We start from the raw sequence: 15902 nt of genomic DNA, 5'->3' as shown, positions 1-15902 counted from the left end.
ACAAGAATTTTAGACTCCTACCTATGAAATAAACAAAGAACTTGCTTACAGCCCATTTTTGCTCTCTCTTCCTTGTCTTTTGTTTGTTTGTTTTATTTTAGAGACAGGGTCTCACTCTGTCTCCCAGGCTAGAGGGCAGTGGTGTTAGAGCTACAACCCCTAACCACAGTGATCCTTCCACCTCAGCCTCCCCGGTAGTTACAACTACAGGTGTCCACCACCACAGCTTGCTATTTTTTTCTAATTTTTTGTAGAGGCGAGGTCTTGCTAGTTTTCCCAGGCTGGTCTCAAGCTTCTGGCTTCAAGTGATCTTTCTACCTAAGCCTCCCAAAGTGCTGGGATTACAGGCGCGAGCCACTTTACCCAACCCTCCTCCTCACTTTTTTTTGTTATTATATACAATTTCTATATTGTCAGAGCATATGCACTTGATATTTTCATCTGTCACTTTTATTTTGGTCCTTTTGCCAGATTTTTCAGTTCTACCTTAATTTGCTGAATTTTATCTTCCAGCAACTTTCCCAGTAAGGACTCAGAAACTGCATTCCAGGAACTTTTCTGTTCAAAATTATTTGTTTGTGTTATTTATACCTGAAAAATAGTTTGCTCATTCTGTATTTCTAGAAATATCTTATAGGTTTTTCTCCACTTTCCTGTGGCGTTAAATGCTGCTGTGGAAAATTTTGTGGCCAGCAAGTCTCCTCCCTTGAAAATAACTTTTTGCCTACACTGCCCATTTTATTCTTTATTTACCTTTAAATTCCAATAAATTTGCTGGAAATATACCTGGGTGTTGGCTGTTTTGAGTCAATTCTCTGTGACAAGGTGAAGAGATAGATACTTTTGATGTATATATTTCATTTTATATTATAACTCCACAAACTTTTTCATCAAGTATTTCTTCCAATATTTTGATTTTCTTCTTTGGGAATTTCAATAATTTGTTCACTTACATTAATTATTTTCTCTCTAATTTTTATTTTATATTATTTTGTTTTTGAGACAATGTCTCAGCTCACTGCAACCTCCGCCTCCCAGGGCAAGTGATTCTCCTGCCTCAGTCTCCCAAGTAGCTGGGACTACAGGCGTGTGCCACCATGCCAGCTAATTTTTTAATTTTTCATAAAGATGGGGTTTCACTATGTTGGCCAGGCTGGTCTCAAACTCCTGAGCTCAGGTGATCCACCTGGCTTGGCCTCCCAAAATGCCGAGATTACAAGTGTGAGCCACTGTGTCCAGCTTATTTTCTCTCTAATTTTTCTTAATTGTTCTTAAAGTTTCTTGTTTCCTTTTCCTATTTATGCAATTTCTGTCCTTCGCTTTAATTTCTGAAATGCCTAATCTCTTTTATTTGCCTTCTAAATTGTCATCATTTCTCTGATATTTTTTTCTACTTCTTTCTTAAGTTCTCCTTGTTATAAGCGTGATTATGGCTTTACTGTTTAAGGCATGCTTCTGAATTCTAAGAAGTGTACTTCACAGGTAATTTATTTCTCTTTTTCTTTTCTTTTTCTTTTTTTCTGAGACAGAGTCTTGCCCTGTCGCCCAGACTGCTGGAGTGCAGTGGCGTGATCACAGCTCACTGCAATCTCCTCCTCCCAGGTTCAAGCAATTGCCCTGCCTCAGCTTCCCAAGTAGCTGGGACTACAGATAAATGCTACTTCAGGCTAATTTTTGTATTTTCAGTAAAGATGGGGTTTTGCCATGTTGGTCAGGCTGGTCTCAAAGGACTGGCCTACAAGCAATCCACATTCCTTGGCCTCCCAAAGTGCTGGGATTCCAGGCATGAGCCACTGCGCCTGGCTGTTGCTGGTGACTTCTTAGACCTATTATTGCTTTACCCTCCTGGTACTCTTCTGCTGCTGCCAGCTTCTGCTTCATTTCAGCTACCTTAAAATCTTTTTTGGCTATGTGCAGTGGCTCACACCTGTAATCCCAGCACTTTGGGAGGCTGAGGCAGGTGGATCATGAGGTTAGGAGATTGAGACCATCCTGGCTAACATGGTGAAACCCCGTCTCTACTAAAAATACAAAAAATTAGTTGGGCGTGGTGGCAGGTGCCTATAGTCCCAGCTACTCTGGAGGCTGAGGCAGGAGAATCACTTGAACCCAGGAGGCAGAGGTTGCAGTGAGCTGAGATTACACCACTGCACTCCAGCCTGGATGACAGGTCTAAAAAAAAAAAAATACTGATCTAAAACAACTGGTTAAAAAAAAAAGTTTCTTTATTGTGAGTGATAAGACCACATATGGATATGTACAAGCATAGTGTAAATGACTAGCATTGTATAAAAACAGGTTGCTTTATGGTCATTGGTTTCTGGGTGACAACTACCAAGATCGGATGTTGGTAGCCGAGGACTTAGTCCCACAAAAGTGGAAGGAAAACAAAATTAAATACTTGATAACTATTGACATATGAAGTGCATAAATCTTTGTTTATAGTTCTAAAGAATTATTTTTTTTCTTTTCTGTTTGCAGGAAAAAAGAGAAGACACACATTTAAAGCAAATGGGCTCCAAAAAGGTAAGAAGAAATGTGGGGATTTACTCCTTTGAACTCACCGTGCTCCTATTCTTTCTGCCAGACCCATCTTTGCTGCAGCCCCAAAATCTCCTATGGGCCATGATGGCTTCAGACCTAATGGATTATTTAGAGTAGCAGCTAAGTCATTGTAACAAACAGATCCCCAAATGCAGTGGCTTAAACCAAATAATCTAAAAGGCCAGAAGTCTTCCTTCCTTCACATAAAGTTTCCAACTGTGGGTCCACAGAGGCTGATCTGGTTGACATTGTCTCCTTACCAGTGCGAATGAAAAAAAATTTGACAAAAGAACCAGCTACTTATTTATTTTAATAGAAAGACTCAGAAGTCTTCTGCCCGCATCCCATTGGCCAAAACCTGGTCACATGGCCAGAGCTATCTGTAAAGTGAGGCTGAAAAATGTCATGCTGGCCAGGCCCTCCTGGGTTCAGCTGTAAGTCTATGCTTATGGAAGAAAGAATGACTATGGGTGACAAATAGCAATATGCCTACTCGCCCTTCATATTTGCCTCCAAAGTCACTGATTGTCTCAAATGAGGAGGAAAACTCAGACTCTCCATTGATTCAGAGCCAGCCTTTTTGTCACCTGAGACTCTTTGGCAAGAACAGGAGCTGGAAGCTGAGCTGCATTACAGAGCTATGTGGGCAGAGACATGCCAGCCCTGATTAGGAAATAAGGGATAGTTGGATTTGTTAAGTCTAAGCAGAAATCACATTTATTCCTTCTCCTACTTCCTTTTCAAACCTGTTCTCTCAGATAGTTCTTTTCTTGCCCATGGATGAAGTCTTAGGTAATCCCTAGAGCTATGCTAGTCCCTTTTAGCAGGAATATCTCTTTATTTATTTATTTATTTATTTATTTATTTATTGAGACAGAGTCTTGCTTCATCGCCAGGCGCCAGGCTGGAATGCAGTGGCACAATCTCGGCTCACTGCAACCTCCACCTCCCGGTTCAAGCAATTCTCCTGCCTCAGCCTCCCGAGTAACTGGTACTACAGGCGTGTGCCACGACGCCCAGCTAATTTTTGTATTTTTAGTAGCGACGGGGTTTCACCATGTCGGCCAGGCTGGTCTCAATCTCTTGACCTCGTGATTCGCTCGCCTCGACCTCCCAAAGTGCTGTGATTACAGGCGTGACCCACCACGCCCAGCCAGCAATAATATCTCATTTAATATTAAAAAGCCTGAGCTGATATTAAAACTGGAAACTATGTGATAGGGAAGCTGGGTGAAGTCAGCATTTACTTTCACCCACGCTTCCTCTCCAACTCTACTCAGTATCTGTTGCTTTCAGCTAATTTGGGTCTAAGAGGAGGAGGAAAAGGAAGTGATCAGGAGCAGAAACGGCACTCATGTTATGTAGGTTAGTGCAAAAGTAATTGTGTGTTTTGCCTTTAAAAAAAAAAAAGTAATAGCAAAAACTGCAATTACTTTTGCACTAACCTTATAGATTTTAGTGTCTCCTAGATATGGTGGATGCATGAGCGATATTCATTTGTGAGGTCTTCAGAGACACTCAACTTAGAGAGAACCTCTCAACTGAAGTTCCCCTAATTCAGGAACTTCAACTGGCTGCTTACCAATTTCCTCAGTCTCCATCTCCCAGCCCTGGGAGGTCCACAGTATGCTCCTGCCTGGGTCAACTCATCCATCCAAGTGATTCTCCCAGATGGAATATCTCTCAAGAAGAACTAAGTGAGCTCCTTCTTTCCCCAGGGAGTCCTATAGGAATTATGACTCTTCATACCCTCTTGACATTCTAGGATTGAGTCTATAAATGTCTCTGCCTTCCTCAAACTCCTGAAGGTGCAGATCAGTTACCTTGAAGCTGGTCTTCTCATTTGTCTTAAGGAGGGTGGAGCACTTCACTCAACTTCTGTAGCAAGAACATGGTAGCATTTAGATAGGAAATCCAAGAATAGCCGCACTATTTCCTGTGGGGTATTTGAGCAAGAAAATTTGCAAAGAATAATTACAAAGGAAGTCCCAGGAGCTCTACAGTATTAGCAGATCTTAAGCCCCAAACCTAGTAAGTTGAGCTCGAGTAAACTGAACTAAACTACTCGTCTACCTCTAATTTGTTTGTCTTCAATGGGCTTTGATGAAAGGTGACTACAACGGGACCAGAGAAAGACACAGAGGGACAGCAGAGTCTTTGTTGGCCTAAGATGTCTATGGTTGGACAAGTTCAAATTGTGGCCAGGCCACAGAAAGAAAGAGAAGGGAAGACAAAGACAAGGAGATGGTGTGGGGAGGGAAAGAAGGAGGGAGGGAAGGATGAAGGGAGGCAGGAAGGAAAGGAGAATGGAAAGGGGAGGGGAGGGAAAGGGTGCACTTTATGGCCTTGCCTGAGAGATCAGCACCTTTAAACATGGCATTAATGGGATGCTCCTGCACATACCTCACTGTCTTTCTACCTACCCCCCATTACCTGCTGACTCTGAGAGCATATTACCAAGATAGGATTTCTAACCATAAGGCTTTCTGGGACTTGAAGCTCTATACAAATCCCCCGTGGACAATAGTCTCATGATTAGTTTCTTAGATCCTAATTTTTTGGCCAAATCTATGTGACTAAGATCTTTGGTCATTTTCACTGTATTTTCAGTGCCAACACCTTCACTGAGGGCTGAGATGGTGGCTGGTGTCTCACCATCGTAATAATCTGGACAATCCAAATTCTTGCATTGCTGCCATTGGTTTCTGCTTCATAACCAGAGTAAATCTGCAATGCTTCCCTTCATTTTGCCATTTCTGTATGCTGCAGTTTCTTCCTTGGTGATAGTGTAGTAGAAGTCTCTATCTCATAAATGAATTAGTAGGTGTAAATATCTTATATTAGTGTCTAGCACATAATAAGCACTTAGGTGTTAGTCTTCATAATTATTATTGTTACAGTATTATTTGGGATATAAATGAAACTCTGTCTTAAATTCTTTTTAAAATTAATGTGGGGGAGCAAATAAATTTGGATTAATGTCACGGTAAAGAAAAGGAAATCTAGGATGAACCCAGGTTAACCATCAAAGGCATGGTCATTGCAAGTCTATCTGTTATATATTTTTCTTTGTGTGTTAGGCTCTGGAAAAGTTACAGCTAAACAACATTTTTGAAAGCACTAATATATAATGTTAGTTTTATACACGATCCGTATTTATATTTTTCCATTTTCTCAGGGAGAAAAAGAGGCAGACCTAGAAAACACTTAACTGGGAAAAACAAAGTCCTACAGACAAGACGGCATCCAAAAGGTAAAAAAAAAAAAAAAAAAAAAATACACTTTAAATAAGTAACATCTAAATTCTCATGCTCTTAGTAAGAAACTAGTTGCTTTATGTAGCTGTACTTACTGTTGAGAAATATATCAGATTTAGTCAAGTTCCAAAATATGTCAGGGAAAACGGATGATAGCGCCACAAACGGGTAGCTTGGTGATGAATCTGCAAACAGACCCCAGGGCCCAGAAGCTGCTTGAGTGCTCCATCTGCTGAACCAATAACTTTCAAGGCTGGAAATAGTTGTTGGCATAAAAACAACACAAACAAAACTGGTGTAATTCGCAAGTGATGTAGCTGTCCCCCCTCTTGCCCATCACCATGTGGTAATTGTGTGGACTTGGGTCGGCCCCAAGTAAATTACAGTTTACTCTTTTGTAAAGTGCAATTAAGTCAGACTAGACTGACTGCCCTCCAAGGCCCATCCCAGCTTCCTACGTGACTTCTCATTCCATGGATCTCCTACAGGAATTGGTAAAAACCATGGACAGCCCCCTCTCCTGCAGCATCAGCACAGAAACCTTGTAGAATGTGTCTCTTCTCCAGTGTCACTAGCTGGAAGGGTTGGAATGGCAGCTCAGCATCCTCAAGTTCATTTTAAGACATGTATACCTGTTTCTACTAAGTCAGCTCTTCAGTCCCCAACTCCACCAAACAGAGGCTCTGAAATGTAAAGCTTCCCCTCGTGCAATTTGCAGATGATTCTAGAACTCTGCTGAGCTGTTCTTTCAGCCAGGAGAACGCTGCTGTGAAAGAGGAGGAGGCAAGCAGAGAAGATAGACACCATCTCCTGCCAGGCTGACCTGTTGCCATCCTGCTCAAATTTACAGACAAATTTGTCATATAAAAGAGTTTTGACACCTGAAACTTTTTCTCTGGCCACATAACCTCATATAGACACCCCATCTCTCTCTCTCTCTCTCTTTCTCTCTCTCTCTCCATATATATATGGTTGGGATGGGCCTTGAAGGGCAGTCAGTCTAGTCTAACTGACTTTAATTTCACTTTACAGATGAGTAAAACCGTAATTTACATGGGGCAGACCCAAGTCTACACAATTACCCCATGGTGATGGGCAAGAGGAGGGACAGCTACATCACTTGTTAATTACATAGGTTTTGTTTTGTTTTTATTTTTATGCCAACAACTATTTCCAGTCTTGAAAGTTATCAGTTTAGCAGAAGGAGTACTCTCTCTCTCTCTCCATACACACACACACACACACACACACACACACACACACATATAAATACACACACACATATATATATAATATATATAGAATATATATATTATATATTCACACACACATATATATAGAATACATACACTATGTGTATATGTGTATATATATACACTCTATATGCATATATGTATATATATACACTCTTTATATGTGTGTATATATAGATGCACTATATATATAGAGAGAGAAAGAGTGAGAAAGAGCATTATATGTATATATATGAATAGAGAGAAAGAGAGAGAGAGAAAGCATTGGATATAGGGGTACTGGGCTCCTATTGTAGCGTTCTTGGATGTTGAGGCTTCTGCAATACTCTGTGATAACTAAAGAATCACCTAACATGGTGAAATAAATATATTACATATATATATGTATTTCCTTTAGCTATGAATTCTCCCACTAGAATGGCAGAAGCAGTGTATGCAACTGCCTCTCCATGGTTGGTGGGAATTAAGACACTGGATGGTCCTTCTGGAAGATACACACCCCACTCTGTTCCCTCAGTGACACCCAGTCCAGCTCCAACCACAGGGTCTGCACCAGGCCATGGGAATTGTGCTTCTTCATTGATTCCCCTGCTGGCTCTCAGCTCAGCCCTCTGGCACTCTTGACCCCACTAGCCATGACCTTCACCTTTACGCTTCTCAGGGGTGAGTGTGAGAGTCTCTCTTTCCCTGACATTCCCAGGGACAGAGATCCATCTCCTGCTTAGATGTCTTTAAACCTTCTCATTTGGCTGGAGAGAAGGTGTCTGACAATTCTCTCCAGAGAAATGTGGCCTCTCTACTACAGCCTAGAGGTGGAGAAGGCTGATGCTGGCAGAGCCAGGCTCCCAATCCCCTACCATGTTCTTTGCAGACAGACTAGCATCTTGCCTTAGGATATAGGAGTACTGGGCTCCTATTGTGGCATTCTTGGTTGTTGAGGCTTCTGCAATACTCTGAGATAACTAAAGAATCACCTAACATGGTGATAAACTCTTTTGCCAATAATGATTAGTCCCTGCTATGAAAAATATATACTTTTTAAAATATTTTTTAATTATTTCTGACCATATTATTATTTTATGTGATTAATGTAGAATTAAGACTGGTAGACCCAAGAACTGTTAAATCCTACTTTGGCCCAGCATTCGGCTGCCTGGATGTACAATTGTAGTGAGGTGCTGGAGCCAGTGAACACATAGCCGCTGGAAAGCACAGTTCTGCAGCACTTTATTACAAGATCTGCTCCTCAGCCCAGGTGTCTTCATGCCAAGAACTGGGAAGGAGTGCAGTCAGCTTCTGATGTTTTGCCCTGAAGCCCTCAATAGGTTTTGATTGAAAGGAAATCCCTGCAGTCCGAGAAGGATTTAAACAGAGAGAGACTGAAAGCAAGAGAACATACATTGACCAATAATGGCTACTGCTGAATAGACCCAGGTTACGGCCAGAGCTGGATCTCCAGTTTGACCACACTGTGGGAAAGAAGAAAGCAGACAGAGCACAGGTGTCTTTTGATGGGACTGTGGGGAAGAGGGGGAGTTGGGGGAAGGTGAGAAGAGTTAGAAGTGGCCAGATTTCCAGGGTGCACCTGCAACTTGAGCATCATGAGTGACAGGAGGGAGAGTCCCACCAGAGCCACCCCTGTGTGGATAACATTTTCCTGTAGCAACCGCATTATCTACCACACCTGGCCTGATCATGATCTTGGAAAATGATCAAGCTAGAACAACTTTTTCTGAGAGACAAGCAAAGAGTGGTAAGAAAGCTTCATCTACTTCCTCGAGTTCTCAATGTTTCCACATTTTACGTGTTTCTTTTAAACCTTTAGTTCAGGCCATGTGCAGTAGTTGACACCTGTAATCCCAACACTTTGGGAGGCTGAGGCAGGTGGATTGCTTGAGCCCTGGATTCAAGACCAGCCTGGGCAACATGGTAAAACCCCATCTCTACTAAAAATACAAAAATTAGCCGAATATGATGGTATGCACCTGTGATCCCAGCTACTTGGGAGGCGGAGGCAGGAGAACATTGAGCCCAGGAGGCAGAGGTTGCAGTGAGCTAAGATCGTGCCACAGCACTCTAGCCTGGGTAACAGAGCAAGAGGGCAAGACTCGGTCAAAAAAGAAAAATACTCTTTAATTCAATAGGCAAGTTTATAATTCTTTTATGCAAGTTTAGTATTCTCTCCTCTCCATGTATCTCCATAATGTTTTAATAAACTTCCTAATGGCAACATCTTGTGAGGTAGAGTATGCTTTTTCTTGGGATATGATTCCTCTTGACATGTGAATTATCAGTAAATGTCTGATGGTATCATTTTTATCTTGATGAGGTAAAAAACAAAACAAAACAAAAAGCAAATATCTAAGTAATTGTTATGACAGGGGCCCAGAAAATACATTATCATCAATCTCAACGTTTCTTTATGCTAGATTGAAGGAAAAATGCCTTTCCAGCCTAATCTAGTCATAATTTGCTCAAAAGAAAGAGCATTCACAATTGAGTATCTGGAGGAGGTTTCCTCCTGGGGATTGCAGGACCCAAATTGGCACCCTATGATACCAGCCATGGGCACAGAATAATGGGCACAGACTTTTAGAAAGAAAGAGCATCCAATTTGTGTCCCTGACTTCAGCAAACACATTTGAACGATGCAGATCTAAACATACATCTGGAATGACTGGCTCTTTGTTTGGACACATCAATCAGCACATAGATACATGCTTCCAGGTTTTTGTTTTGTTTTTGAGATGGAGTCTTGCTCTGCTGCCCTGACTGGTATACAGTGGTGCTATCTTGGCTCACTGTAACCTCCACCTCCCAGGTTTAAATGATTCTGCCACCTCAGCCTCCCAAGTAGCTGGGATTATAGGCACACACCACCATGCCTGGCTATTTTTTTTTTTTTTAGTAGAGTCAGAGTTTCACCATGTTGGCCCGGCTGGTCTTGAACTCCTGACCTCAGGTAATCCACCTGCCTCAGTCTCCCAAAGTGCTGGGATTACAGGCCCGAGCCACCGCAGCCAGCCTTGAGATGTCTTTTAAGTCAACCCTTTGTGCTATCTTTAGCTGTACAACTCTTAGGCCTTGTGCCTTAATTTCCATAAATTCCTCTTGAATAGCCTTCATTGGGTTAGTTTTTAAGTCCTTAGTCATTTTCCTCACCATTTTCAGTACAAAACCTTCCAAGTTTACGTATCTGACTGGTATAGTCTACCATGAGCTATGTCCTGAGACCATATGTTGCTGATTTTTATCTCTGTCTCTTTCCCAAAGAAAATTGTAAACACTTTAATTTATATTTTTAGCTCTGAGCATCAATTTCCTCATCATTTCCTCATCTGTTAAGTGAGGATAATACCAGTGCCTATTTAATAGATTTTGTTCTAAAGATAAAGTAGGTTAATAGCGGTAAAGATTTAAGGATAGCTCCTGGCATGCAACAAGCACTGAATACATGTTCAACTTCATTCTTGCTCTCCTGTTGCTTGGAAAGCAGGTAAAAATACTGTTTCAAATTCATTTGGATTGATTTGGAGATATTGATAGAGAAATATAGGCTGCATCTCAGAGATGCAGTTAGTTATATAGGCTGCATCTCAGAGAAAAATAGTTACGCATCATGGTTGTAACTAAATCTAGATCTGGGTCAGCAACCTATGACCTACAGGGCAAATCCATTCTGCTGACTGTAAATAAAGTTTAACTGGAGCACAGCCACAGTCACATCCTTTGATTTATACATTGTCTATTGATGCATTCATATACAACTATAGAGCTGAGTAGTCACAACAGAGGTTATGAACTGAAAAATCTTAACTACTTACTATCTGTTTCTTTACAAAAAAAAAACTTCCTGACTCCTGATCTAAGTATTTGATATTTTTCTTTAAGTTCTAGACAGGGTCCTGAAAAGTTGCATTTGAATGGTGGTTTTGTAAAACACTACTATTTGCAATGCAGAGACACTTACGTTGTTTTTCAACTTTCTCAGGAAGAAAAGCCAACACTAGACCTTTGAAAAGAAGAAGAAGAAGAGGTAAAAAGAAGTAATTGATATGCTTTTCATAATTAAACGTTTAATATTTAACACTCTATACTGTGAGTAATAGGTCAGTTTTCTTAATTGGCATACAGAGCTAGTGCTGAGTCTTGACATTGACCAGAAGTTCATTTGAAGACCTTCAGTGGAACCAGATCCCCAGTGCCCCAGTCATGTGCCCTTGCAGGATTCCCTGAGCAATGCTCACTTTCTTTTATATTGATTGATTCATACATAATAAGATAGAAATATTTGGGGGTACGTGTAATAATTTGATACTTTCATATAATCAAATCAGAGTTATTGGGATATCCATCACTTTAAATATTTATCTTTTTTGATGCCAGGAACATTCAGATTATTCTCTTTTAGCTATTTTGAAATGTACAATTGTTGTTAATTATAATCACCCTATTGATCTATTGAAAATACCAGGTCCTATTTCTTCTAACTGTGTATTTGAACCCTTCATTCAATCTCTAGTCATCTCTCCTCTCTCAATGTGCAATTTCTTCTGGAACCCCTCACACCAAGCCTCCCTTTTAGCCACAGAGAAAGCTCAAGTGAAAGGGAAGTGAAGCAAAGCAGTTGGCAAAGAGGGAGACAGGCACCACCCCGAAAGGTGCTCCATTCGGGGCCACATTGCCATTCTGCCCTCCGTCCCCTCAGTCAATGCCTGGAATGGGGAGATCAGACTAAAAGTTGAGGGGTTTTTTTTAAACATAACATCAAAGCAATGATATGAGTAGAAATCTCCCTTTCAAACATCAGGAGGAAAATCACTGTGTGATAGGTGGATGTGACCAACCAGCTTTAAAGCTGAGATCCTACCACACACTAGGCTGTTGTGTGGGATTTTAGAGGGTGGCATAGAGGACGACAGTGTCTGTAGCTATCTAATGTGCCATAAAAGAAAGACTCTGAAATGTAACTGATTCATGGGGGAAATCCCTCCAATACATTTTACATTATAAAAGAAAGCTCTTAAGACAGGCTGGGGGAACAATGCACAGTTGTGAAAGAAGATGGAATGGAAAACAAACAATGCTTCCTTGCAGCTCCAAGAATTCCCAGAGATAAAAATATTGATTTTGAACAACCTGAACTTCCTGTGACCTGTGGTAAGGTGAAGGGCACGCTACATAAGGAGCGATTCAAACAAGGTGAGTTTGCTGGTCATCTACAATCTCAGCTGGAAAACATTCACACAGATAGCATGCTGTTTAGGAGTAAACACCTGCTTTGAGGGTCTGCAAAACCAGCCCCAGGCTTGGTGATTTGCTAGGAGCTCTCCTAGGACTTGGGACATCATCACATTTGCAGCTAGGGTTTATGACTGAAGCATGCAAAACATGGCAAAGGGAAAAGGCACATGGGGTGAAGATGAGAAACAACAAAAGCAAGCTCCAGGAATCCTCTCCCAGCGGTCACGCAGGACTCACTTAATGCTTGCAGCAACAAGCTGTGACAACGCGTGTAAAATGTTGTCTACCAGGGAAGCCAGCCTGAGTTTAGGAGTCCAGGATTTTTGCCAGGGGTTAGTCACATAGGCACTCTCTGCCTGGCACATACCAAGTGTTCAGCATAAACCGTATTCTTTGTGCAAACAGTTCAGTTACAGTGAGCCCTCTTCTTCATTTATGGTTATAGATAAATGCAATTTATTTACATATGTCTGAATATAATGCATCAGGATAGGTAATTCCAAGGTGACAGAACATTTCAACAAGATTTCTTTGGATAGGCTACCTCAAATTCATTCTTGTAAGAGAATATAAATAAATTGCATTTATTTATAACCATAAATAAGAGGGATTTATCTTTAAAGGGCTTTATCTTTCTGGATGAGCAATGTGTTTATTGATGTTGTTTGCCCACAGTGAGATCTGGGAATGATAGAACTCTTCTAAAATCCAAATTCCCAAATGCCAATGGCCAGCCTTGCACATAGACAATGGCCAATCTTGAATATAGGCTCTCTAAGGATAGTCTAAGGCCCAATATGTTAACTCTTTTTTGTACAACAATGGCATTTTTACACTTTTAAAATTCATAAAACACTAGCCTATGAGACCATCTTTCCTTTCCCTCATGTAAAAGGCCCACAAGACATCCAACTAGCACCGATACAAGGGCAAGCACCTCATTACTTGTGTGGAAAATGTACACATCTGAGAATCTCAGCATTAACTTTCACAGCCCCATTTCCCATAACACCTGTAAAGCCTTCTGCTAAATGGGAAGATAACAGGGTTTAGAATTAGAAACCTGCAATCAAGTTTCAGCTATACCAAGAGTGTCTGATTCATCTACAGCCAGGTACGTGGTCTCTCTACCCTTGAACTTCCTTCTCTACAAAATCAGAACACTAATATAACTTGCTTCACCGTATTATCATGAGAAAAAAACAGACATAAAATACTTTGCAAATTATAATTGATAATTACAGAACCAGTGTTCATCTATTGTGACTGACGCCCCCCACACACAGTATAGTTCTTTGAGCACCAACAAACACAAATGTTTGCCCCATGGCTATGTTGCATAAGCATAATTTAACTTCTCCCACTCTGTAACATTTTCATAATTACTTTTAATATAAAATAACCTTGAGTTCAAAATATGAAACATAATTGATTGTCATTTGATGAGTGAACAATCTGGTACAAGACAAGGCAGATTTGGCTATAGTAACAGCTTCCACATGGCCCCCTGGGAACCCAAGAGCACCGTAGAGGGCTTTGTACCTTCATCCACCACTCTAAAATTAAGACTGACTCTACAACAGGTCTCAGAGAAGGGAGGAGAAAGAATTCTGCTCATTCTTTAGGGCCACTCATCCCATCCACCCCCAACATTTGGTATATAGCAAAATACTTTGAAAAGGTAAATGTTGGTAGTAATATGTCTTCTCATTGCATGAAGGTCAAAGAAATATATACACATGACAGAGTCACCTTCTTCTCTGTTGCTTCAGGCTGGGTATGAAGCCCCTGATGTCTGAGTGGAAAATTCAGGCTCTACTACTAGGATCCTGAGCCGAAAGCGGGTGGCTCCAGATCCAAGCATGGGGGAAGGTCAAGTTCAGGTCTTTTCACAGTTGGGGAGCTCATCTTGTCTTGGTCTTACAGGAACCTCAAAGAAGTGTATACAGACTGAGGATAAAAGGTGGTTCACTCCCAGGGAATTTGAAATTAAAGGAGACCACAAAGCATCCAAGAATTGGAAGTTAAGCATACGCTGTGGTGGATACACCCTGAAATCCCTGATGGAGGTATTCTAGTGACAAATGGCTGAAATCAAGGATTTAGCTGTCATGCTTCACTAACACCAGGCTTTAGCAGAATTTCTCAGTGTCCAGAAACTTGTCATGACTTCCCCTGCCCAGGTCTCGATGCATACGTTATTACTAACATTCTCACCTGAACATTACCTTGGCTGGCTTATATTACAGCTTAATCCTCTAAGTACTCTATTTCTTATCCTTTTGAAGGTCAGGCGGTAAATTGTGGCCTTGACTCTGCCACTAATACACTGTGCAATTTGGTCACATGAAAGTAACTTAAACTGGAGGGGAAGTCTTAAATTTGGGGGGAAGGGGTAAATGTTAAATGCACACACACATATACACACACACACACACATATATATATATATCCAGAAACTACAGATACATATTTATGTAGTTTTAGGATTATAAAATATTTCAACAAGATTCCTTTGGATAGGCCATCTCAAATTTATTCTTGTAAGAGAATGTAAATAAATTTCAGTTTAAAGTAACTTCATTGCTTCTCATGTCAACCCCTTGATGTTACAATGATACCTGTGTCTTTCGACTCCAAATACAGTGCTTTCTGTTGCACACCCGCAGACTGTCCTTCCTTGTGCCACTCTAACAATTAAAAAAGAGATCTACCAGGCACAGTGGTGCATGTCTGTAGTCCCAGCTACTCAGGAAGCAGAGGCAGGAGAATCACTTGAGCCCAGGAGTTCTGAGCGGTAGTGTGGTATGCCAGTTAGGTGTCCACGCTAAGTTCAGCACCACATAGGAGACCACCAGAGTGCCCAAGGAGAGGTGAAGGAGCCCAGGTTAGAAACAGAGCAGCTCAATACTTTCCTGCTGATCAGTAAGAGGATTATACCTGTGAATAGGCACTGCACTGCACTCCAGCCTGAGCAACATAGCAAGACTCCATCTCCAAAAATAAATGAATAAGCAATATACAAAGTAAAAGATCTTTGATCAGCAAATATTTATTGAACCACATCTAAAGCTATGGAGAGTATACGAACTGTGAGCCCCCACCCAGAAGGAAGCTGTCCTTTCATAACTGCAGGCCCGGACACAGTGTCAATGTTCTCACAGGAGACATTGGAGGAGCTGCAATAGTTCAAAGAAGGGAAGGTCATTTCTGGCTTTGAGGTTGAGGACCGTTTTGTGGAACTTCTGCACTGAGCTAGGTCTAAAAAGATGAATAACTAGCAAAACTGTAGAATGGGACATTCTGTATACATAGAAAGGACAGCATGCAAATCCACTCCACAATGTGTCAAGAAGCTGGTGGAAATGAGGTGGCTACATTCTCTGGACTGATTGTAGAAGTCATGAGGGCAGAGGAAAGCATCGACATGCTTCCTTTAATCCCTGGAGAATCATGGAAAGTAATGTCCATGAAAATGCCTTGAATTTGAGTTAATAGTGTGGCATCCAGGTAGGAATATTTAGAAGGCATCCAGAAACACAAAGCTCACAAAATAAATGCGAAAACCCATCGAATCACTCATACCTTTTCTTTTTCAGAAACG

The 15902-nt window shown here is 41.1% G+C and overlaps 1 protein-coding gene across 1 annotated transcript in view; it reads left to right on the top strand.

Annotated features, from left to right (window-relative positions):
• SP100 (SP100 nuclear antigen) overlaps positions 1-15902 on the top strand; it is a 110611-nt gene that overhangs the window by 74029 nt on the left and 20680 nt on the right. The window contains exons 18-22 of the mRNA XM_032277952.1: positions 2482-2526; positions 5723-5797; positions 11046-11090; positions 12152-12256; positions 14225-14367. Of these exons, the coding sequence (XP_032133843.1) occupies positions 2482-2526; positions 5723-5797; positions 11046-11090; positions 12152-12256; positions 14225-14367 (413 nt within the window). The remainder of the gene's footprint in view (positions 1-2481; positions 2527-5722; positions 5798-11045; positions 11091-12151; positions 12257-14224; positions 14368-15902) is intronic.

This window comes from Sapajus apella, unplaced genomic scaffold (genome assembly GCF_009761245.1).
Source record: "Sapajus apella isolate SASKATOON/1434 unplaced genomic scaffold, GSC_monkey_1.0 scaffold10, whole genome shotgun sequence".
In the NCBI taxonomy this organism is placed as follows: Eukaryota; Metazoa; Chordata; class Mammalia; order Primates; family Cebidae; genus Sapajus; species Sapajus apella.
Note: the sequence above shows the minus strand (reverse complement) of the source record. Positions and strands in the feature narration are given on the sequence as shown.